This window comes from Gigantopelta aegis, chromosome 3 (genome assembly GCF_016097555.1).
Source record: "Gigantopelta aegis isolate Gae_Host chromosome 3, Gae_host_genome, whole genome shotgun sequence".
Classification (NCBI taxonomy): Eukaryota; Metazoa; Mollusca; class Gastropoda; order Neomphalida; family Peltospiridae; genus Gigantopelta; species Gigantopelta aegis.
Genome location: NC_054701.1, coordinates 10,681,102 through 10,706,982, shown reverse-complemented (window position 1 = coordinate 10,706,982; position 25,881 = coordinate 10,681,102). Strand labels below are relative to the sequence as shown.

The 25,881-nt window shown below is 35.8% G+C and overlaps 1 protein-coding gene across 1 annotated transcript in view; it reads right to left on the bottom strand.

The window, feature by feature from the left end:
- Positions 1–426: 426 nt before the first annotated feature.
- The window catches only part of LOC121367511 (tricarboxylate transport protein, mitochondrial-like), a 44,389-nt gene continuing 18,934 nt past the window's right edge, over positions 427–25,881 (bottom strand). Inside the window, exons 2-7 of the mRNA XM_041491731.1 lie at positions 18,151–18,361; positions 7,007–7,092; positions 5,357–5,494; positions 4,583–4,803; positions 3,543–3,616; positions 427–2,963 (exon numbers count right to left, since the gene is read on the bottom strand). Coding sequence (XP_041347665.1) covers positions 2,849–2,963; positions 3,543–3,616; positions 4,583–4,803; positions 5,357–5,494; positions 7,007–7,092; positions 18,151–18,361 — 845 coding nt within the window. The 3' untranslated portion in view covers positions 427–2,848. The remainder of the gene's footprint in view (positions 2,964–3,542; positions 3,617–4,582; positions 4,804–5,356; positions 5,495–7,006; positions 7,093–18,150; positions 18,362–25,881) is intronic.

Sequence of the window (25,881 nt, the reverse complement as noted above, 5' to 3'; positions counted from 1 at the left end):
AGGAGTAATGGGTTTTTATATCTATATTATAGTAATATTTACTGAATACCAGGTGTTATTTGATGGATATACAGGAGTAATGGGTTTTTATATCTATATTATAGTAATATTTACTGAATACCAGGTGTTATTTGATGGATATACAGGAGTAATGGGTTTTTATATCTATATTATAGTAATATTTACTGAATACCAGGTGTTATTTGATGGATATACAGGAGTAATGGGTTTTTATATCTATATTATAGTAATATTTACTGAATACCAGGTGTTATTTGATGGATATACAGGAGTAATGGGTTTTTATATCTATATTATAGTAATATTTACTGAATACCAGGTGTTATTTGATGTATATACAGGAGTAATGGGTTTTTATATCTATATTATAGTAATATTTACTGAATACCAGGTGTTATTTGATGGATATACAGGAGTAATGGGTTTTTATATCTATATTATAGTAATATTTACTGAATACCAGGTGTTATTTGATGTATATACAGGAGTAATGGGTTTTTATGTCTATATTATAGTAATATTTACTGAATACCAGGTGTTATTTGATGTATATACAGGAGTAATGAGTTTTTATATCTATATTATAGTAATATTTACTGAATACCAGGTGTTATTTGATGTATATACAGGAGTAATGGGTTTTTATATCTATATTATAGTAATATTTTGAAAAATAAAAGGAATGTATGATGAGACCTGAACATACTGTGGCCATTGGGTATTGACCACTGTAATAACACAGTTATACAAACACTGCTGACATAACACACGTCCAGTTCTCCCAGTAAGATTAGCCCCCATGCCCTGACACTTTTAAAGTCTTGTCTCAAAGTTTTAATAATGCATTTTAAATTTAAACTTCATGGCTTTTAATTCTATAAATCACAGATACCACAGCATCATAACAAGGTTTCCAGTGCAAATACATGTATTTTTATTGATGATTCGAGTAACATAACATAAACAAAAGATGCCAAACACACTGTGTTTTAATGTGTAAAATGTCTTCATCATACTAGAATTTAGTGTTTTGTTTCAAATATTGAATGCTTTAACAAAATGGTGTTTTTTTCACATATTAATGTACCATACAGTATATTTACAGTGGTTTTTCTCATATTACTATTTGTTATGGTCATGAACTCTTGAATACCATGGGAACTGCTACAGCTTGGAGGAAATGGAGGGGGTTGGAAACAAGGGTTGTACAAAATGATCCAAAGTGTATAAAAAAAATTAAAATATTACAAAATGTGTAAAACTTGATGTGTGGAATTTATTGTACACTATGGTAATGTACCTGCAGCAAACTTCAAACCAACCACTAAAATATTATATTTACCAAATTTGATTGTAGTGATTATCTATCCCCACTACAAGCACCCACCCCTCCCAAAGCACCCTAGAATAGTACCAGTACAGTGGACACCCATGACCTTTGTTTTTATTATTATTACAGTAAAGTTTAACATCAGCTCAGTGTTTTTTAAACATTATTAACTTATTTACAACATCATAATACAACAGATTTATGATGTTATATACAGGTACATACTATTTTTCAAAGAACGTCAGGAAAAGAAAAAGCAAACAAGATATAATGATGTGTTTTAGGGCTGTGTTCGAACCGATCACAGAGGGTGGAGGGAGGGAGAACAAGCCACACATTATCACAGCTGGATGCAGCTCTCACATTGTTGGTTTTAAAGGTTAACTTTACAATACACAATTATTTACCATCAGCTTTATACTGTTTAAATAGAGAATACTACATTTGTGTCCATTAGATACTGTTTATTTTACATGGAGTTCTTTAAACATGTATCCAACGAGTGAAAGCGAGTTAGATATGGTTTTAAACAACGAGTTGTAAAAAAAATTGGTATCTAAGACAGAAATGTAGTATTATATTTTTTATATACTAGTATCTTCCAGGGCTGGGAATGCTGAACTGTAAACAAGAGGAAATCTAGAGGGGTCCCGGATATTCTTGCAATCCTAGGTTAAAATCTGTGCCATCTGACACATTTTGGAGGAAAGGACGATTAAAATGCGAGGAAACGCAATGTTCCATGAGAGGAAAACAGCTGATCCGAGGAGAATTCCTACCCCTGATCTTCAAAAAATGTTTTAAAATAAATTTAGCGCTTAAAGTTAACTTGTGCGTCATAGACAAGTTAATTTCAGGTCACGATGATCACAAATGAAATCATGTAATGAATAAAGCATTTTCAATGCAGGTTTTTTAATAATATTTATAAAATTGATATAGCCTTTATAGCAAATGAAAACATACATGCATGTCATATCCTGATATTTGAATACAACTTCTCTAAAACATTTTTGTTTGTGTTAATTTTACTTTATTATGAAGTTAACCTTTAATTAATTAATTAATGGTCATTCACAAGTATTAATTGTTTTCACTGTGTACAAACTGTATAATGATGTGGGGTATATGCCTTTAAATACAAACAGATGTTAAAATATTTCATATAAAATCAAAAACATTTATGTATGCCTTAAAAAGGGGTAGGGTGTTACCAAAAAATAGTACAGATTGTGCACTTCTTGTTAAATATGAATGACACCTAACTGATTTAATTTTGTCCTACTGGAACACATTTCTCTCCACCACTACCACTCCACCCTATGGTAATTTCAGGAACAGACCCTAGTTAACAGAATAATAAATAATTAGCTGTACTCTTCTTGTAGACTTGGTTACATGGAATGATGACCATGATGATGACGATGATGATGATTCTCAACTGGATAAAACTTCATCAGGATTTCACAACAGTGAAAACAGCAATCACTCTAATCATCAGTCGGTCTTCCAAATTTGGTTGAATAAATGCATGAAGTTATCGTAGATCATAAATGTGATGGCGACATCTAAACATACCCGACTCAGTCTTGGAACAGTTCCTTTGTAAAATCTGAAATAAAAAATAAAATAATAAACACATTAATGTTATATAATACTAAAATTTGTTATTCTAAAAGAATAATAACCACATTAATGTTACATACTTTATAAAATCTGTAATAATTAAAACATTATAACCACATTAATGTTACATACTTTATAAAATCTGTAATGTTTTTTTAAAGAACCACATGTTTCATACTTCGAAAAATCAGTAATAATTAAACAAATAATAACTATATTAGTGTTATATATTTTGAAAAATATGTAATAATTAAAACATTATAACCACATTAATGTTACATACTTTTTAAATTCTGTAATAAATAAATAAATAAATGAAAAACTCCAAAACAAAACATCAATGTTGTATAATACTTTGTAGAATTTTTAATAATTTTAAAACATGATAACATAATTAATATTTGTATTTTGTAAATTATGTAAAAAAAAAAAAAAGAAGAAGAAAGAAAATCGAAATAATAATCCTATTAATGTTATATACAGTTAAGAACTTTGATAATTTCTATATTCTACTAAACTGAAATGAAACAGTATTTTGTGTTTTCAGTTACTGAAATCCACTTACGCTTTGGGACCTTCCAGTTTAAAAATCTGTACAGCGCAGTCAAACATATTCTTGTATTTGGAAGCTTCCAATCCCTAAAAAAAAACAAGAAAGATATAAAGAACTGTTAAAACCTTTAAAATACACTGACTACTGTAACATTTATGCAGCCATAATTGTTAGACAGAAAATGAACTTCCATTTTATATCAAGTTTATGTCTCATGTACTGGTAAACGGGGGGGGGGGGGGGGGGAGAGAAATGCATGTGTATAAAAGTGTTATTCATGGCCAACCTCTGGTCGCAAAATGTATTCACATGCATTATTTTCATTGCAGATAGGCACTGCAGATGCCAATGGTTGTTCACAAAATTTACATGTCATAAACATGTGCTAAACTGCGTATTTACGAGAGACAAACATGTCACAATATTAATCCAGTTTACAGTAACCGTTTTTACTTACCTCTTGTGTGAAATAGCCATAAAATAATATTAGTAAGGTGGAGATAAACTTACAGAAAAATGGTGTAGTTTAAAGGCACAGTCTCTAGCTTTTAGGTAGTACAAATATTTTTGGTTATTACAGCTTTTATCATTAAATTCATATTACTAACATGAGAGGTGGATGCAGGATTTTTCTAGGGAGTATGTGCAATGTTTAAAAAAGGCAGGTCTAGAGTAGATGAAACTTTAACGACGCACTCAACACATTTTATTTTACGGTGATATAGTGTCAGACATATGGTTAAGAACCACACAGATATTGAGAGGAAACCCGCTGTTGCCATTTCATGGGCTACACTTTTCGATTAGCAGCAAGGGATCTTTTATATGCACTATCCCACAGACAGGGTAGCACATACCACAGCCGTTGATATACCAGTTGTGGTTCACTGGCTGGAATGAGAAATAGCCTAATGGGCCCACCGACGGGGATCAATCCTAGAAACCTACAGTATTAAAAAACCCCACTAACATCTGATATAGTTCTTCCACAACTACAGTCGATGTCTTTTTACGGATGAACTGAAGCATTGGGTTATAAGGTAACCACTCACCTGCATTCTTGTTTTGATGACGTCAATCGGCGTGTTTCCGAACACAGATGCTGCTCCAGCAATAGCGCCGAATAGACCGGTGACGAGCGTGGGAACTCGCGCACTCTTGTCCTCACCCCGGTACCAGTCCTTCATCGTCTCCATGACGAAGAATCGAATCGCTTGGTTACTGCCCTGTTTTATAATTGTCGGGGTCAATCCCTGATATACACCACGTAAACCTGCAAATGAAATCAACAAAGAATATAAGTATCATTAAATACTCTTTATATTACAAAATATTTCAAAATGTATCTGACAAGCTAGAAAGGTTGTAAAATTTTACATTATTACAGATTTTAATGGACATGAGTGTAGTATTCTATTTCTTACATATCTTGATATTCCAGGTTTGAAAGAAATATAAATGTTATTTCCAACTATAATTTACATATACAGAATACTTGCATGAAGCAGGCATTTGACCCTGAGCCCCTGCACATGTGCCTGATGTTGATGTTACAAATGTCAAACAGTACCTTTCTTGTGGACGATGTTACAAATGTCAAACAGTACCGTTCTCGTGGACTATGTTACAAATGTCAAACAGTACCGTTCTCGTGGATGTTACAAATGTGAAATAGTACTGTTCTCGTGGACTATGTTACAAATGTGAAAAAGTACCGTACTCGTGGACGATGTTACAAATGTGAAATAGTACTGTTCTAGTGGACTATGTTACAAATGTGAAATAGTACCGTTCTCATGGACGATGTTACAAATGTGAAATAGTACCGTTCTCGTGGACGATGCACTTGATGCCATGAGCGAAGCCCCGGTAGTGAGGGTGAGCCGATGACTGGTCGTGGATGAACTTCACTTTGACAGTCTCCATTGGTGTGACCGCCAGGATTGCCTCACACACCCCAGCACCTGAACAGATAACATTACACTTAAAACAGGCACACACCAACTCATGCTGTAAAAATCTTATAATAATGTGTCCGAAGATAATAAGAGATCAAAGAGACTGTCCCAAGTTGCTGCCATTTTAAGATGTTTTTAATTAATGAAATGTTTTAACTATAAAAATTGCATACTCAATAGATATTGTTGTTTAGAATATCAGTGTGCAATGTGTTTCTGAATGTCCTATGTGCAGTTTAGAAGTAGCCCAAACTGGATTTCGACTCCCAATAATTTTGTACCTACGAAAAATATATATATTGGACAATAAAGGATATTTGATCTAGAACAAACACCAGGATGATCAGTAACACGTTTAATATACAGCCACATATATTTTATGCAGAAAAATTTATTTAATATGTAATTATAGTCATTTCTTTTCAATTTATTTGCATGCTTATATCCAATTAAGGTTCAAGCACGCTGTCCTGGGCATACACATCAGCTATCTGGCCTATTTGTCCAGGACAGTGGGTTAGTTGTTAGTGTGAAAGAAGAGGGTGTAGTGGTCTTACACCTACCTATCGAGTCATTAAAAACTCGCTCGAGTGGGTGCCAATACCGGGCTGTGAACCCTGTACCTACCAGCGTTATGTCCAATGGCTTAACCACGCCAAAAAACCGAAGCCGGTTATAGTCATTAAAACTGTCTGTCATTCAGCAACAGCTTAACAATGACAGCAAACTCGGGATAGTTTATTTAATGTTTAATTTGTACAATCTGAAGAGTCTCGTTTATGAAAGCCTCCTAACTGCATCACAGATCATTTCCTGCTATAACCCCTCAGATCTCAGGTGAATGATTTATCACTAAGCAACATCCTATACCTTTTTCATATTAGGTATAGAAGCCAACCTTCCCAGCCTTCCATGTGAAATAATATTTTATTTCAATTGTTTACTTTAAAACTAAAAAAACCCCTATAAAATATATATGATCGATGTTTTATACAAATTAAACTTTAAAACTGCATACACTTTATATAATATTCTGAAAAACTACAAAACAATCCAAAAGTATGATTGTCAATAATGCACTGTCAAGATCAAATAAAGCACCTCTACTCTCAATTAAATGTTCTTTGTGCACGCACACACACACACACACACACACACACAGTATGAAATTGACAACTTATTTAGCATCAATATTATATTTAGCAATGGCAAACTCAGTGGCAATTTTTGTGTAGACTTTTGCCAACATCCATTGCTAAACACAATAATATTAAAAGTGTACTTGTTGTTTTAATATGGTAACTAGAGACCCTAGCTTTAAAATATTGGCTTTATTCTGCTCAGGTTCATACGTGAATGTCATTCTAACCTTTGCAGGGTAAAGCCAATGACATCCAGTTATTCTCTACATAACAAAAGTTGTCCCACCTATGCCATGTATTATATTAAAATGCAAATTGTGATGTAACTACAAAGTCCTTAAAGGTAGCTGAGAAATATTTGATATTAAAAACTTACCTAAACCACATAACATTCTCTGTTGTGGTTTTAAAACACCGGTTTCATCTACAATATTCTTTTTAAACTCTTCAAAAGCACCAAACCTACAAATAAATTTTTAAAAACATTTAGCTACATGTATAGAGACTCAGTCTTTATAGGACAGTATGTTTTTGTTCTCTGTAGAGACATTCGTTCTGTGTAGATAGTTTGTTCAGTGTAGAGACACTGACTTGAACTAATTTTTGATAATTCTATAAATTACTACTAATTAAAGGAGAATTAAAAAAAAATTATTCACACTTTAGACAAATACTATCTTAAATTTAATAATTATGAGAAACACAATAAATAATAATAATAATAATAATAATAATAATAATAATAATACAATTATGAAAATGTCTGATGCAATAAAGAATCAAGGTCAATGTGATTTTGGTTTGTTATTCTGAATGTACTATGATACTTCACTTTTAACAGGTATAAAAACAATCTTTGGCATAAAATGTGGTAACTACATGGTCTCTGAAAGTAAGGGGTTACTGAGAGCTTTTCATCAAATGACAACGTGAAGAAGAGTCTTCATGTGACATTAAAATGTGGAAGTCTGTGAAAATTGGGCATTTCCCTCTTATTAACTGACAACAGTGGGTAAATAATAATGAAATCTATAATTAGATTTGTAAAGAACATTTATTTACTACATTAATCTTCTTTTATCGGGATTAAATTGTTGATAAGATGTACATAAACAAATGTACATTAATAATGACCAATTATCTTATTTATATAGCAGAGACTCAATCTAAGTTAACATTTTGTCCAGTTCATTCCATGATTGATTAAAGTAAAACGAGATCAGTTTAGACTATTGTATTAAAATTGGCTGTTGTAAAGAAATGAGAAGTGGCTGTTAAAGTATAAATACCCCAGTGCAGCAGAAAAGTGTATACGAGAAGACTATGCTACAATCTTTTCATTTCAACTTATTTTCAATTAAGGTTCAAGAATGCTGTCTTGTCAGGTATCTGGGCTGTCTGTCCAACACAGTGAGTTAGTTGTTAGTGGTTAGTGAGAGACGTTTTTACACCTACCCACTGAGTCATTAAAACAGTGAGTTAGTGGTTAGTGGTTAGTGAGAGAGACGTTTTTACACCTACCCACTGAGTCATTAAAACAGTGAGTTAGTTGTTAGTGGTTAGTGAGAGAGAAGTTTTTACACCTACCCACTGAGTCATTAAAACAGTGAGTTAGTTGTTAGTGGTTAGTGAGAGAGAAGTTTTTACACCTACCCACTGAGTCATTAAAACAGTGAGTTAGTTGTTAGTGGTTAGTGAGAGAGACGTTTTTACACCTACCCACTGAGTCATTAAAACAGTGAGTTAGTTGTTAGTGGTTAGTGAGCGAGACGTTTTTACACCTACCCACTGAGTCATTAAAACAGTGAGTTAGTTGTTAGTGGTTAGTGAGAGAGAAGTTTTTACACCTACCCACTGAGTCATTAAAACAGTGAGTTAGTTGTTAGTGGTTAGTGAGAGAGAAGTTTTTACACCTACCCACTGAGTCATTAAAACAGTGAGTTAGTTGCTAGTGGTTAGTGAGAGACGTTTTTACACCTACCCACTGAGTCATTAAAACAGTGAGTTAGTTGCTAGTGGTTAGTGAGAGAGAAGTTTTTACACCTACCCACTGAGTCATTAAAACAGTGAGTTAGTGGCTAGTGGTTAGTGAGAGAGAAGTTTTTACACCTACCCACTGAGTCATTAAAACTTGCTCTGGGTGGGAGCCAGTACCAGGCTGTGAATCCAGTACCTACCAACCTCATGTCCGATAGCTTAACCATGACACCACCGAGACTGGTATATCAGAATCATCAACTGTTTGACATCCAGTTGCCGATGACCGATCAATGCATGTTTTCTAGTGGTGTCATCAAACAAACTACAAACCATAGGCTACACTAAGTGTGGTCACACTGGCCATGGTAATGTAGTTATTAAGACACCAGCCCAAAGAAAGTTTTAATAGACCACTTGTAAGGCCACTATTCTGATGCCTATTGGGCCATTTCTTATTCCAGCCAGTGCTCCGCAACTGATGTAACAAAGGCCATGGTGTGTACTATCCTATTTTTGAGTTGGTGCATATAAAAGATATTTTGCAGCTATCCAACTGAATAGCCCATAGAATGGCAGTAATGGGTTTCCCTCTCTTCTGTAATCCTTGACCATAGGTTTTATGCCATAAAACTATAAATAAAAATGTATTGAGCGCATCATTAAATAAAGGGCAGGACGTAGCCAAGTGGTAAAGGGCTCGCTTGATGTGCAGTCGGTTTGGTGGCCCATTAGCTATTTGTCGCTCCAGCCAGTGCACCATGACTGGTATATCAAAGGCCGTAGTATGTGCTATTCTGTCTGTAGGATGGTGTATAAAAGAATCCTTCACATGTGTCCATGTGGGACAAGGCTATTCCACCTGACGGTACATAATTTGTTGTCAGGGACTCGGCAAGCCTTGTCCCTGACATCATTTTATGTATCTGAGGGTGGAATAGCCCTGTCCCACACGGATACATACTGGAGGATTATTTTTCTCCCATCCAGTAGATGAAAAATAAGCATTTTGGGAAAAGTGAAAAACCTACATTTTTAGTTTTTTACCTTACAATAAAATAATCATAACCATTGAAAAGATCGTATGCAAAAATGGTTTATACTAAAAGTATAAACCGAAAATTCTGCATGGGCCGACGTCATGGAATATGCCTGTCTTGCATGGCTAGGAAACCACATACCACAGTCTTTGACCAGTTGTGGATGCCATCTGGACTGTCTGTCCAGGACAGAGGGTTTTTGGTTAGTTGTTAGTGGTTAGTGAGAAAGAAATCGATGCAGTGACCTTCCACCTACCCACTGAGTTTTTTTTTATGTCAACCCACAACCTTGCCCCCCCCCCCCACACACACTTAAGATTCAATCATGCTGTCCTGTGCACAGAGAACTATTTGAGCTGGTTGTCCATTATTTTGTTTACCCATTGTGTCATTAATCTCGCTATGGGTAGGAGCCAGTACTTAGGAATGAGGTGCATGAATTAATGTTTAATGACAACCCAGTACAGAAAATACATCAATTATTGGGTGTCAAATGCCGGCACCAGATGTGAACCCAGTATCTACCAGCCGATGGTTTCACCACGACACTATCGAGGCCGGTACCTTGTATTGTAGTGACATTGATATTTGTACTAAACTGCTGTGTCGGCAGGTAACGGCAGGTAACCATCAACCATGAAGCAGATGTCCAGCATCTGTTGACATCAATAAAACCTCTTGGCCAACATCACATGGTAATCAATGTGTGTAAACTGATGATGAAATACTGTCAATTATTATAGCATTCAAACTTATTTCCATGCTTACATCTAATAACGGTTGAAGCACATTAATGGCGGCGCCTCAACTATCAGGACTGTGTCCAGGATGGTAGTTAATACTGTAGTTAGTTGTTAGTTGTTAGCAGACACAGATATTTAGCACCAACAAGCATTTTTAGAGTACTGCTGAAGCAATACATGTTCCCTACTGGGTCCAGTAATTTCTTGTATCTCCTAAGTTCAAGGATCATAATTCTATCAAAAATGTATAAATCATCATGAAAGTCAAACTTGATCTGTAACAAGGCTGTAGACTATGTATAAAATATCAGCTCAATATCTTGAAGAATTGTGGGGGGAAAAAAGTATAGAAAACTATATATGGGACAGACGGAAAGAGAGAGACAGACAGACAGATGGACAGACAGATTATGGATGAAGCTGAAACCTATAGGTCCCTCTGGTTGGACCAGTAGGAGACTAATAAGACCTCCGCAACAGCAGCACATGGTAATCAATGCTTGTAAACAGATGATGAAATACTGTGGGCTAATACCGATTTTTCTTGCCTACATGCAGAAATGAATGAGCCAACTTTTGCACGAGGCTAGATAATTCTGTCTGACCCATGAGACAGATTATTTCATCTTATCTCAACGTGGCCATTACAAGATGTTTTTCCGTGGAGATAACTCGATTTATGCAGAAGGTGCCAATTCATGTTGTATTATTATTTTTTTATAATAAATATATCTTAATGAATTGAAATTTTGAACTTGTTGGTGAAGTTGTTGTTTTGTTTTTGTACAAATGGGGACTATAATTTGGTGTGTATGGTCAAACGAGGTTGTAGGTGCAATGCTTACGGAGGGTCAAGAGATTGCTTTTAGTTTACAAATTATGTTTTGCTTTTGTAATTAAGAAGTGTTGGCAAAAAAAGAAAGAACCAATCACCACTGTGAGGTATAGAAAAGGCAATTCCAACCTGTAGGTCTACGTTATTCAGTAAATCTCAGACCTCACCATTTTTATTTTTTTTCTTTGAGTTGGAACTGCCTCATCTATGCCTCACAACAGCGAATGATTCTATTTGTACGTCAGATGTTTGCCGATTAGTGGGAGTGTATGTACACACAAAGAAAATAGATTATCACTATTAGATAATAACCTGACAAGATAAAGGAGGGAATGCTGGACTCCACAACCTAATACAGTCAATATCTTGTGTGTGTTCATCTAGATAGAAACATGGATGTAGCCCAGTGATAGAGCACTCACAAAATGCTACACAGTGAAACCCCTTAAATCAGACACCCACAGGACCAAGACAAAAGTCCACTTTTATGGTGAATTTGATTTAGAGAAAGGAAGGAAATTATTTATTTAATGACGCACTCAACACATTTTATGTATAGTTATATGGCGTCGGACATATGGTTAAGGACCACACAGATATAGAGAGAGGAAACCCATTGTCGCCACTTCATGGGCTAATCTTTTTCATTAGCAGCATGGGATCTATTATATGCACCATCACACAGACAGGATAGTACACACCACAGCCTTTGTTACACCAGTTGTGGAGCACTGACTGGAACGAGAAATAGCCCAATGGGTCCACTGACGGGGATCAATCCTAAACCAACTGTGCATCAAGTCAGCACTTTACCACTGGGCTAGTACATCCCACCCCTCTGGTTTCGAGAAGTCCTGTTGTATACAGATACACATATATATTTTTAAAAAGTGACACTGAAAAATGTCCAAATTTTGTGGAATTCTGACTATCAGAAAGTCTTGTTTTTAATGATTTCACAGTAAGATGCCAAAATTATGTATGTCCCAAATAATCATGACCCCAAATTACATACAAACATACAAAGGGTAGCATCTTAATTATTATCTTAAAACCACGTCATTTCCACTGGAAGAGAAATAAAACACTCTGGAATCTGTTGATGAAGACAAAGTACCACAATGACAGTCCACGAAATCATCACATAGTCAGTGCATACACACAGTAGTGTTTTGATTGGAAGATGCCAATCATTCTTTTAATGAGTCTCATAGAATGTTTGTGATGTAAAGAAAATCACGTTTTGTATTTTGTGAGAAATGAGGATCATAAAACCTGACTCCCACTCCTACATTCCCCCACCCACCCCCCTCCCCGTTAACTTTCCTAGACAGCTATATGCACCCAGCTCATTCCAATCTGTAACTGGGGTATTCCCTCGGGAAATTTAACCAGCACCTAAGTTGAAGAAAAAGTGTGGCAATTTGGGTTCCTACTTTGATGAATCTGATGCTATACAAGACTGAGTTGACTATACACTATTCTGAAGAAAAATGTTTTGATCAGCAGTCAGTCTGGGGTTGATCCCCATCAGTGCATACAGACAGTAGTGTTTTGGTAGTAATTGGGCTATTTATCATTAAAGCCCGTGCACCATGACTGGTATATCAAATGCTGAGGTATGTGCTATCCTGTCTGTAGGATGGCGCATATAAAAGATCCCTTGCTACTAATGGAAAAATGTAGTGGCTTTCTTCTCTACAACTCCATGTTAAATTACCAAATGTTTGACTCCAATAGCCGATGATTAATAAATCAATGTGATCTAGTGGTGTTAATAAAAAACAACAACTTTTCTCCAAAACAAGATGGCACATACAATTGCCTTTAATATACCAGTCCACCAATGAAAACCAATCCTATGATCCATAGCAACTAAGATCATCACTTTACGACTGGGGCTCATCCCCCCACTCCCACCCCCCAACAATGTTAGAAACAAAAACTGATAGGTGCCTAGTTCATATGTCAGTACTGACTCCAAACCAAGTGTGCGTGCACAACTCTGTGACAATCTTTTAAGATGTCTTCAATTTTTTTTTCTCGCTCAAGCCAGTGCACCATGACTGGTACATCAAAGGCCGTGGTATGTGTTATCCTGTCTATGGGATGGTGCATATAAAAGATCCCTTGCTGCTAATCGAAAAGAGTAGCCCATGAAGTGGCGACAGCGGCTTTCCTCCTTCAATATCTGTGTGGTCCTTAACCATATGTCCGATGCCATATAACCATAAATAATATGTGTTGAGTGTGTCGTTAAATAAAGCATTTCCTTCCTTCTTCAATTTTAGCCACTAATCTTTGCTATGGACAAAAGCCTAGGTAGTTAGATGTTCTGAACTTTAACTGAATGCATGCACAAAAATGAAGTAAAATAAATTGAATGGCCTGTTCCAGATACTACACATAATGATATTAAACTGGTCAGGCACTGATTTTACTGCAAGTACAGCTAGTTAATGAGGTTCATTCTCATTTGTATAATGGTAAAGAATGTCTCATTAAAACCTCTTTCCAGGTTCATGGGTCTGTACTTCGCATGGCTGGAAAGAAGAATCATCTCTTCTGGTGCTTGACAGGCACACATCATAATGTCCCTTACATGACTTCTTCAAACAGTGAGGTTCTTATATGACTGAACAATGAACTCTTCCAAGTATTTGCTGCTGTTGTTTTTGTCAATGTGTTTTTGTTGTAGTTTTTTTTTTTTTTGGGGGGGGGGGGGGGGGGGGTTGCTGATTTTGATAGATTTTTGAAGAGTTTTTTGGTTCTTTTATTTATTATTATTATTTAAATAGCGAGGTTGGAGAAGTATTTATTTTTATGCACATTAATCTTCATGCTGTTACCCACCAAGAAATCTATATTGATCAATATCTGAACATTAACGAGGAAGCTATTTGTAGTAAGGAATAATTCAATATTAATAAGAGCACACTATTTGTAAAAGAAAGGATTTTTTTTATGAAATTCAATATGGAGCATTTAAAGTTTATCTTATTAGATCTCTTTCTGCATTATAGGAAATATGTAGCGGGATTCCTCTGATGACTACGAGTTAGAATTACCAAATGTTTGACATCCAATATCCGATGATTGATTAATCAATGTGCTCTAATGGTGTCATTAAACAAAACAAATTAACTTTTATTTAACACCACTAGAGCAGCATTGGCTGTTGGATGTCAACCATTCAGTAATTCAGATAATTTGTCTTCAGAGGAAACCTACATTTGTCCATTAGCAGTATGTGATCTTTTACATGCACTTTCCCACAGACAGGACAGCACATACCACAGCCTTTGATATGGAGCACTGGTGGCATGCTGTACAATCTGTCAAGGAGCACTGAGCTACATCTTGGTCCTTGGCAGATTGTACAGCCTTTGATTAATACCAGTTGTGATGTACTGGCTGGAATGAGAAATAGCCCAATAGGACCACTGATGGGGATCAATCCTAGACCAACTGTCTATCAGGTCAGCACGTTACCACTGATGGGGATCAATCCTAGACCGACTGTCTATCAGGCCAGCACGTTACCACTGATAGGGATCAATCCTAGACCGACTGTCTATCAGGCCAGCGCATTACCACTGATCTACGTAACCCCCCCCCCCCCCCCCCCCCCACCACCAATGACATTGAAGGTCACCTGTAACAAGCCGTTAGGATGTTCAGTCCGATGTAAACATCAGTGGATTGATAGGCAAACAACATGTCAGAACGCTACATTTACTTGAGCTTGAGCATCGTGTCTTCCCATGCAGTTAGGTCAAGATGACATAAATTTTATAACAGGTCAAAAAACAAATGACCTCAGTATAAATCATGTTTACGGAGATTACCCCCATTGTAAGACCACCTGTTTATTGATACCATCTGTTTAGTACCCCCATTGTAAGACCACCTGTTTATTGATGCCATCTGTTTAGTACCCCCATTGTAAGACCACCTGTTTATTGATACCATCTGTTTAGTACCCCCATTGTAAGACCACCTGTTTATTGATACCATCTGTTTAGTACCCCCATTGTAAGACCACATGTTTATTGATACCATCTGTTTAGTACCCCCATTGTAGACCACCTGTTTATTGATACCATCTGTTTAGTACCCCCATTGTAAGACCACCTGTTTATTGATACCATCTGTTTAGTACCCCATTGTAAGACCACCTGTTTATTGATACCATCTGTTTAGTACCCCCATTGTAAGACCACCTGTTTATTGATACCATCTGTTTAGTACCTCCATTGTAAGACCACCTGTTATTGATACCATCTGTTTAGTACCCCCATTGTAAGACCACATGTTTATTGATACCATCTGTTTAGTACCCCCATTGTAGACCACCTGTTTATTGATACCATCTGTTTAGTGAGCCCACGGTTTACTGAGACCACCTGAACTATGATAAAAATGTTTAGTGTAATCACCTATACAGCATGGCAACCTGTTTAGAAGACAACCTGTATTACAATATAACCTGTTTAGTTGGACATGGGTAACTGTCAGATAACCTCTTTAGTGAGACCACCTGTTCTGTGAGAAAACCTCTCTAGTGAAACCACCTGTACTGTGAGCAACCACTTTAGTGAGACAATGTCTACTGAGACAATGATTAATGTGACCACCTGTTTAGTGAGAGCACCTGCTCATTAAGACAACCTGTTTAGTGAGACCACCAACATAGTCAGATGACCTACTTAGTGAGGCCACTTGCCCACCCCACATCCACCAACACATATATATAAAAACATAATATGGCGTTTAGAAGTCAGTGCAAACTTTAGAAGCTATGATGAACAAGAAGGTACATGTATAAATATAAATACGGTAGGTATAGAAAATCATGAACTGTATCATATCCACACCCAGACGAGGAATTAACCATGCAAAGACTCTAATACCAGTCTGTTTATAGTATTAGTGAACAGTATACACCAGCTGACCTTGTAGCTTTACACAAAAAGCCACATACTATTTACTCAACAACCTTGAAATTACAATAGTATTTACTGAACAACCTTGAAGTGATAATAGTATTAAGTACTACCGAAGGTGTGTCAGTTAGACATTTCCTTAATCATTCATTCATTTAAATAACAATCACCTGACACAGGTGTCCACAAGCTGTTAGTTACAAGGGAAGGGTTAACTAGTATCACTGGGTGAAGTAGCTATGTTTATAGAAAAACAAACTAATAATAGACTTTTCTGCATTTAAACAGTACAACTTAAAAACAGTACACGTAGAGTCATCATGGGTAACTACTTCACTGTTCTAGGATTCTGTTACACATTAATTTCTGTTGACAATAATACACACTCAAACCTGTGTTAAGCAGCCACCAAAAGGAGTATCAAAAAGTGGCCTTTTAACACAGGTGGCTGCTTAATACAGGTCAGGTTATGCTATATTAGATGATTTGGGAGAATGAAAAATGTAGTCCCTTTATACAGGTGGTTGCTTAATGCAGGTCAGTTAATACCATATTATATGATTTGGGAGAATGAAAATGTGGCCTCTTAAGACAAGTGGCCGCTAGAGCTGGTTTCACTTTACACGTATGTTAAATTCATGTTTAGTCATGCACTCATGGTTCAAGCAAGGAATGAAAGGAATATTTCTTTAACAACACCCATCACATGTCAGTCTATTGCTAATTGGAGCCAACATACATGTATGATTATTTATCCTGCAACCATCGTTTCTATTGACAGAATATGATGACGGATAAAGCAAAGTCATATCCTGATACTAGCAGGATATCACTTTTGACATCACTCATCTGACATTACACGCACAGCTACATTACAAAATAGCTCATTTGACCTCTAGGTCATCGCACAATGAGGCTGAAATAACAGAAATAATAGCTTTTCCCCTTAATTTTTATGGTTTGCAGGATAAAGATAATAACTAATTAATGGCATTGGATATCTGCTTTATCCTGTTCAGGCCAAATGAGAGATTCCACTTGGCAGAGCCTCGCAGAATTTCCCATTCTTTCCTTCACAGGATAAAGCAAGATATCCAGCGTCATTAACTAGTTATTCTCTATTTGCACCCTTAGTTGCGAAAGAGGACATATTCTACCACATAGGCTACTCATACCAAAAGACAGCAAGGGTTCTTTTTATTAACTTAGCCATAGACAGAACAGTATATACCAGTAGTGGAGCACTGGTTAAGATAGGGAAAGCCCTGAGTCCCTTGAGGGCAATCGATCCTACAACCCATGACACTTCAGGTGAGCACTCTACCATAGTCCTTCATCAGCTATTGGTTTTTCCGCCATTTGATAATCTTTAAATGCAACCTACGAAATTGTTCCATTAGCAGCAAATGATCTTTTATATGCACTTTCCACAGACAAGACGGCATATACCACAGTTTTTGATGTACCAGTTGTAAGTCACTAGTTGGAATGGGAATCAATACACTGATACCTCAATATCATGATACTACTCACCTAACAGCTGATTTTGTTATTGAGCCATATAACAACACATAGAGACTCTGTATACTTCACAACACATTGAGACCTCTGTATACTTCATTAATATGATGATACTACTCACCTGACAGCTGATTTTGGTATTGAGCTGTATAACAACACAAGGAGACCTCTGTATACTTCATTATAATATCATGATACTACTCAACTGACAGCTGATTTTGGTATATTGAGCTGTATAACAACACATTGAGATATCTTTATACTTCATTGTAATATCATGATACTACTACCTGACAACTGATTTTGGTATTGAGCCGTATAACAAGACGTTGAGACCTCTGTATATTTCATTATAATATCATACTACTACTCACCCGACAGCTGATTTTGGTATTGAGCCATATAACAACACATTGAGACCTCTGTATACTTCATTGTAACATCATGATACTACTCACCTGACAGCTGATTTTGGTATTGAGCCGTACAACAACACGTTGAGACCCCTGTACAGCCCGCGGATGCCATGTTCTTTGACAGTGACCTTCACGCAGTCTATCGGTCCTTTGAATCGCTTCTCCACTCCAGCCCTCTCATCCAGTTGCAACTGGGTTTTAACGTATTCTGTGGGAAACGTGATACAGATCTCCAACCCGCCAGTTATTCCACCTGAAATGACAAATTAACAATTACTGCAGTACAATATTTAGTTACATTATATATCTGTTAGTTCATCATCTTTGTGCAGGCAACAGGTTTGGCAATCAAACACTGTAATGCCTATGATGGGTGCCACCTGTGGGGAACAGGTTATGGCCACCTACAGGGTTAAGGATGTGGTCACCTGTGGAAGAGGGAAGGATATGCTCACCTTACATAAACATCTGTTACCATCACTATTTTGTCAGTGATTCATCTGTGTTGACGTTTCTCTTGGACTCGGTCCTATATAGAAATAAAATTTTAAATATGTTAATAAATGTCTGGGGTTTTTTTTTATAATTTCCCTTTAAATATATATCACAACCTGAGAATAACAATTTTTATGCACCGGTACATGTATTTGTCTTTTTGAGACAAAAACATTTGAAATGTCAGTTCCATTTCACTGATATACTTAAAACTTTGTAATTCTAATAGCAGAGATGGAACACTCTCCCCCCCCCCCCCCCCCCCCAAAAAAAAAAAAAAAAACAAAAACCCAACACCATTCTGCTTGAATCTAATGAAATGCATGTAACTCAATTTTGACCAAATTGTTATTTAGAACACAGGCCGTTATTCTCAGATCATCAGTATATGTATATTATGGCACGGGAGCTCTCCTATATTATAATGTCCTCATGATCTAGTATTTGTTTTATTCTATAACATACCCATAATTCCCATGTCATAATCCCAATTGATATTTAACATTATTAACCCATTTAATATTTTTGTAATGTCAAGGTGTCATTTATTTACATACCAACAAGACCTGATGTTTTGATAAGATTTAGTTAAAGTGCTTGATGTTAAACTACATTTGTACTAACTGAGATGATATCATATTACCGATGGAGGCGACTTTCAATCTGTGATTTATTTAATACTGAATTAAAATGTTATTTTAGAAGTGTTATAGGATAAATAGAATTCGCTACATATGTTTTTAATACTGATAAGCAGTCACTTGATATTTTCCATATTTAAAAATACTTGTGACAAATTTTCCATATAATACGTGTACATCCAGATGTACAATGCATCAAGTGCAAAAACCATTAAATAAATATGATAACAGCAAGGACTCCAAAATATCAATGTCTGACAGTGGCAGATAATGTTTTCTTAATACCTAGTAATGATTAATGATACAACTGAATTGTAATTGGTCAATAATTCATACATGTAAACAAGAAGAATGATGCATTACCAGTCAAACGTGAATTGGCTGTACAATCATTTTATTGTAACATTGTAAATTAATAATTATCTCACATTAGCAAATAAAATGGAAGTCATTAATAAACATGTCATGAATGCATTGGTGCATGGCTAGAACAACCAACTAACTAAATGCTGCAAGAGTTTAAGCAGGGCAAGCTCTGGTACTCATCAACACTGCCAATTACAAATTTTAAAAACAATTGGCTAATGTTATTTTATATAATTTAAAAAAAATTAACAAGTGAGTTTCTGAAATGTTTAAGTTTAGTGGATAATTTGGTGATATATTTTGCTCACCCAGAGCTGGTCCTGTTTAGGGGTCTTATACATGCTCCTTTCCAGAGATGTCATGACCGTTGATGTACCAGCAGGTTGTCTGTTTTTTACACAAAAGGTTTTCTCTGTTGTTGCTTGTGACCAGAGGTTCTGTCTTATACTGTTATAGGCTGGACAGTTTGATCAAATAAAACAAGTCTGCAATGTATCAGTATACTTCAAAGTTTGTTTTGATTTATTAATCATCAGCTATTGGATATCAAACATTTGATAATTCTGACAGTCTTAAGATAAAACCTGCTACACCTTTTTCATTAGCAGCAAGGGATCTTTTATATGCACTTTCCCACAGGTAGTATAGTAAATACCATGACCTTTGAATACCAGTTGTGGGGGAAAACCAGACACAGTTGAATTTGCATATAATTGCATACGGTCACCGCAAGATCAAAAAAAATAATTCTTTGCATTGTATTTTCAAGTTGTGTCCCAATCCTGTGACAACCTTTGCTTTACAGGAATTAAGGTTTTAGTGGACAATTTCTGAAAATACCCAGACATGACATCTCAGAACTCTTAACCAACATGTAACATTGAAGAAACCCTTGCTGTGATGAACTTCTTCATTTGTACAGTATACAGAGCTTCTAGAATTTTTATAAAATCCACTAGCCATGGGATCAGTCATTTAAAAACTTTACTAGCCATGATTAAAAATTCACTAGCCCTACTTTACTTTAGGTTAATACAATTTTACTGAATAATAGTAAAAATCGGTGTCATGTTAAGAGAGAGATATAGCTTAAAAACACTAACATTTGGGTTTGGGGGGGGGGGGGGGGGCAGGATATTCATATTAAGAAAATAGACTGCAACATTTGACAATTATTTTCTCACTAGCCATCAGACATGGCAATAGTAGTTATTTACTAGCCAAACATTGAATATAACTAGCCATGGAAGTGAGGCTACCATAATCTAGAAGCCCTCCATTTAATTTGTTTTAAATTTAAAAAAAGAGAAAAGTCTTCCTCTCCCACACAATTATTTTGACAAAAAAAGATAAGAGTATGTGGCCTTCAAGACTCAGGAATGTAGTTAATTCTTTTGTCAAGACCATCCATGCGACCATATATTGCAGTCTGTTGTTTCTAAACACAAACTGCCTCATAAATCACTGAAGCAAGAAATCATTGTTTTCAAGAATTGTTTTTCATATAGCTTAAATGTCTTCCCATATAAATGCACATTTTTTAACCCATATATAAATGTCTCCAGCTCATGCAGACTAAAATGTGAAGGTCATCCATCAGAAGCATCACAAAGGGAAATTAAAGGCTGCAAACGAACAAACACCCTTTTGCATCTGATGCGCAACTATCCCATCGGTGGGCCCATTGAGCTATTTCTCGTTCCAGCCAGTGCACCACAACTGGTGTAACAAAGGCTGTGGTATGTACTATCCTGTCTGTGGAATGGTCCATATAAAATATCCCTTGCTGCTAATCAAAAAGAGTAGCCCATGTAGTGGAGACAGCAGGTTTCCTCTCAAAATCTGTGTGGTCCTTAACCATGTCTGACACCATATAACCATAAATAAAATGTGTTGAGTGCGTCGTTAAATAAAACATTTCTCTTTCTTTCTAATCAAAAAGAGTAGTCCATGAAGTAGTGACAGCGGCTTTCCTCTCTCAATATCTGTGTGGTCTTTAACCATATGTCTGACACCATATAACCGTAAATAAAAAGTGTTGAGTGTGTTGTTAAATAAAACATTTCCTTCTTTTCATTTTGGCAATTATATATCTCTTTTTCTTTTTTACTGTTCTTAATTTATATGTTTAAAAACAATTAACATAGTGAAAAAGGCCCATAATAGTTTATTATGAAAATAAACCTCTTTGAAACATTCCTGGTGACACCTATGCTTAATTGTTCTTTACAGACAGATTGACTCTTTCTAATTCAACATATATTTCTTCATCTTGAAATACCAATCAATTAATTCTGTAATTAGTACACATGATTCCAGGAAACAGATGCAACCCTGCGTACAAATCTGATTAGGCCAATCATGTATTTAAATGTGACACAAATAAAGTGTCCCTCGGTGTGTATACATAACGCTCAATCCTCTCGGAGTGCTTTTCCGCACAACTACACACCAATTTCTCCTCTCGTAACAAGCCAGCCTGTGTATTGATTCACCCAAATTGGTTGCACATCCGCAAGCATTGATTTGAACTGGGCATATCTCGGTGGGAGTGGAGCAAATTTTCTTCGTTTAGAAGATAAAATAGAGTTATCGACTTAGCTGATTGGATAAAGGAGTCTGTTCATTTGTAAGTCATATAAGACTAAGAAGGATTTCATTTTCTCGCCATTTAGGAAATCTATGGTTAATTCAAAACACTTAAGTCTGTTCAAGATCTGTGTGGTCTTTTGTAGTCTTTAACTTCTTAAAGGAGAAACAATGAACGCCACAGTAATATTGCTGATTTCACAGATCAAATAAATCACTCAATGGTTTTATCTGCCACGTTCCCAAATTAATAAAACCATGATAAGACTAGAATGTTGCTAAACTGCTCTCTGACTCTAGTATGTTGCGAAGTCACATTAATAAAACTATTCTGATGCTACGTCTTAGTTGTGTGGCAGTGAACTAGACATTTAGAAGCCTGATACTAGGCAGCTAACTAAGTTACAAAGCTTTTATGAATTTGGGCCAATATGGACTTTGATATTTGACAGATTGAATGACAATTTCAGGTTGCATTAATATTTTGAAGTGAAAAATATTTAAAGCACAAGTTTTAATTTATTTTTTAATACTGAAAATTAACCACATGTGGTGTAATGGACTTGATATAAACAAATATAAAACATTTATATACAATGTAGAGTACTCTATTAAAACTGCTAAATAAAACCCTAACTTTATCAAGGTTTTGTTTGATTGTTGGTTTGTAGGAGGGAGTAAGATGAACAAAAGGTATTTGTAGTAAATATATACGTACATATAATATACATGTTTACAAATAATAAACCCAGTAAATGCACTGTCTGAATTTGACTAATCCGACAGTGATAAATAGCACCCATTAATCCAGACAACCTAATTTAGACTGCAAATACTGTCTAAAGCTTACTGATCTAATCTTTGTTACTCTACATTTAATCAACCTTTCGATCCCAATCAAAGGCTGTGGTACGTGCTATCCTGTCTGTGGGATGATGCATACAAAAGAATGTAACGGGTTTCCTTTTTAAGACAATATATCAAAATTACTAATTGTTTGACATCCAACAGCCGATGATTACTAAATAAAAGTGCTCTAGTGGTGTCGTTAACCAAACCAAACTAACTTAAACATTTTTATTCCATAATCACTGTATACTGGCAAGATAGAATGACTAGATAAATTTCCATATTTGTGGTCACTGACCTGTCTCGGTGGTGTCATGGTTAGGCCATCAAGACTTATTGCTTTTAGGTATTGGGTTCACAACTCGGTGAGTAGGTGGAAGGACACTACAACGACTTGTCTCTCACTAAGCATTAACCCACTGTCCTGGACAGACTGCTCAGGTAGCTGAGATGTGTGCCTAGGACATAACCTTAATTGAATACAAGCATGAAAATTAGTTAAAATCAACTGAATAAAATTAAATGTTTATAAGCGTAACAAACATTCTGAGAGTGGTGCTAAAGCATTTCATTTTCATTTCAACTGATTTTCATGCTTATATCCAATTAAGGTTCAAGCACGCTGTCCTGATACACACATCTCAGCTATCCTGGCTGGCAGTCCAGGACAGTGGGTTAGTTGTTAGTAGTTAGTAGTTGGTGAACTAAAGAAAGAAAGAAATGTTTTATTTAACGACGCACTCAACACATTGTATTGATGACAGAAGGATGGCGATGAAACCTATAGTCCCCTCCGGTTGCATCGATAGGGGACTGATAAGAATGGGCCCACTGCTTATTATAAACGTTTAAAGTCCACATTCAAGCTGTTAACATACAATGTAGTTTGCAGTCTTAACTGCATGACATCTGTAAGGCCAAGGCTTTATTAATAAAGACTTCATTCTAGACTTTCAACTCAACCATATATGCACTGAGCCATGTCACTGGGACATGTGATAGCCAGTTTGAATATTACTAAACCGGAGTGTTTTAATTTTTAGCTTGTTCTTTATGATCAGTGACAGCTAAGTAGATAGGACTGCATATCAAACCATTACAATAGATATTTAGTCAATAAACTGTTTTACATTGCTGTAGACATTTTAAAATCTTGCATAGTACAAAATGATACCATTTGAAACAGCCAATAATTATTACAAAATTGTGACCTAAATATAAAAATGTTTTATCCCTAACTGAAGCTATCAACAGTTTATCTCAGTTAGTGTGGGAATGAGCCACGTGCTAGTGGTTACATGTACTATATTATAACAAGCATTTTCAGAGTACTGCTAAAGCGATGCATGTTCCCTATCCCCTACTGGGCCCAACAAATGTTTGTATCTCCTAAGTTCAAAGGCCATAAACGTGAAAAATGGGTAAATCGCCATTAAAGTCAAACTTGATCCGTGACAGTAAAGCTATACACAAAATTTCAGCTCAATATCTTGAATTGTGAAAAAAATGTCCAGAAAACTATATGTGGGTCAGATGGACGGACTGACGGACGGACGGACGGACGGACGGATGGACGGACGAACAACAGTCAGATATACATACAAGACGGAAATGAAACCTATAGTCCCCTCCAGTTGGAAAAAAAGGATTTTCTGTTTTATTTCAATAATCCAAAATTTATACACTGAATTGCATGGGCATCTAGTTTAAAAATTACCAAAATATGTCATCCAAAATTTATTTAACTCATTTAAAAATTATATTAATAGTAAAATGTATTTTATTTTCACTTACAAATTAAATTTTATTTTTTTACATGTTAGTATGTTACACCTTTTAAATACACAACAGTGTTTAGACAAAATTACCTTATTAAATTAACTAAATCAATTTTATTTCTTTTTACATTATATGATGATGGCATGTGCTAAATGAAACTACTGCCAATTACCGGGCCAGAAATCAATTTCTCCAGATATAATCATACGTCAAATGATTGCTATTTTAGAATGTTATTTTTGTCATTTGTGGTCTGATTGAGTTTACACAAGTTTTACCAATGAAATCGAAGGAGGGTTTTGCATCGACTTGCAACAACACCAGCCATGTCCTCAGCAGAGACATTATCATTGTAGTTTGTGGGTGTTTGCGGTGGTTCGGGGTCGTTGGTGTATAAGAAATCCAATAACGTTGAATATAGTGTGTTCATCTCGGGAGGGTCATCAATCAAATCTGTGCAAGTTTTAGATGCAGACAGTTTCAGTGTAAAATAACTATCTTTGGGGGAGAGTGTGTGTGTACACACAAGTTTTTGATGCACACAGCTTCAGCATAAAACAACTATTTGGGGGGGGGGTTACACAAGGTTTTTATGCACATAGTTTCTGCATAAAACCATTCTTGGGGGGTGGGTGGGTGAGTTACACAAGGTTTTGATGCACACAGCTTCAGCCTAAAACAACTATCTTGGGGGGGGGGGGATGAGTTACATAAGGTTTTGATGCACACAGCTTCAGCCTAAAACAACTATCTTGGAGGGTGGGGGTACACACAAGGAGGGTTGCAGGGGTGGGGGGCAAACCTCTTTTTGAAAAACACACCCAGACAATCCAATCCCATTATTTGACTTTATATTTTCAAATTTCATGTCAAAATATTGTGAAACTAACCTAGTGATAATATACCACAGGCATTAGCTTTTTTTATCCTGTCTATTATAATAACACTTCTGTCAATATTTCATCACAAAGATGTCAAATTATATCCCCAGGCTCATATCCTATCAGCATATAACTTCCGCAATATTAGCCAGTTACAAATTTCTCAATGTACT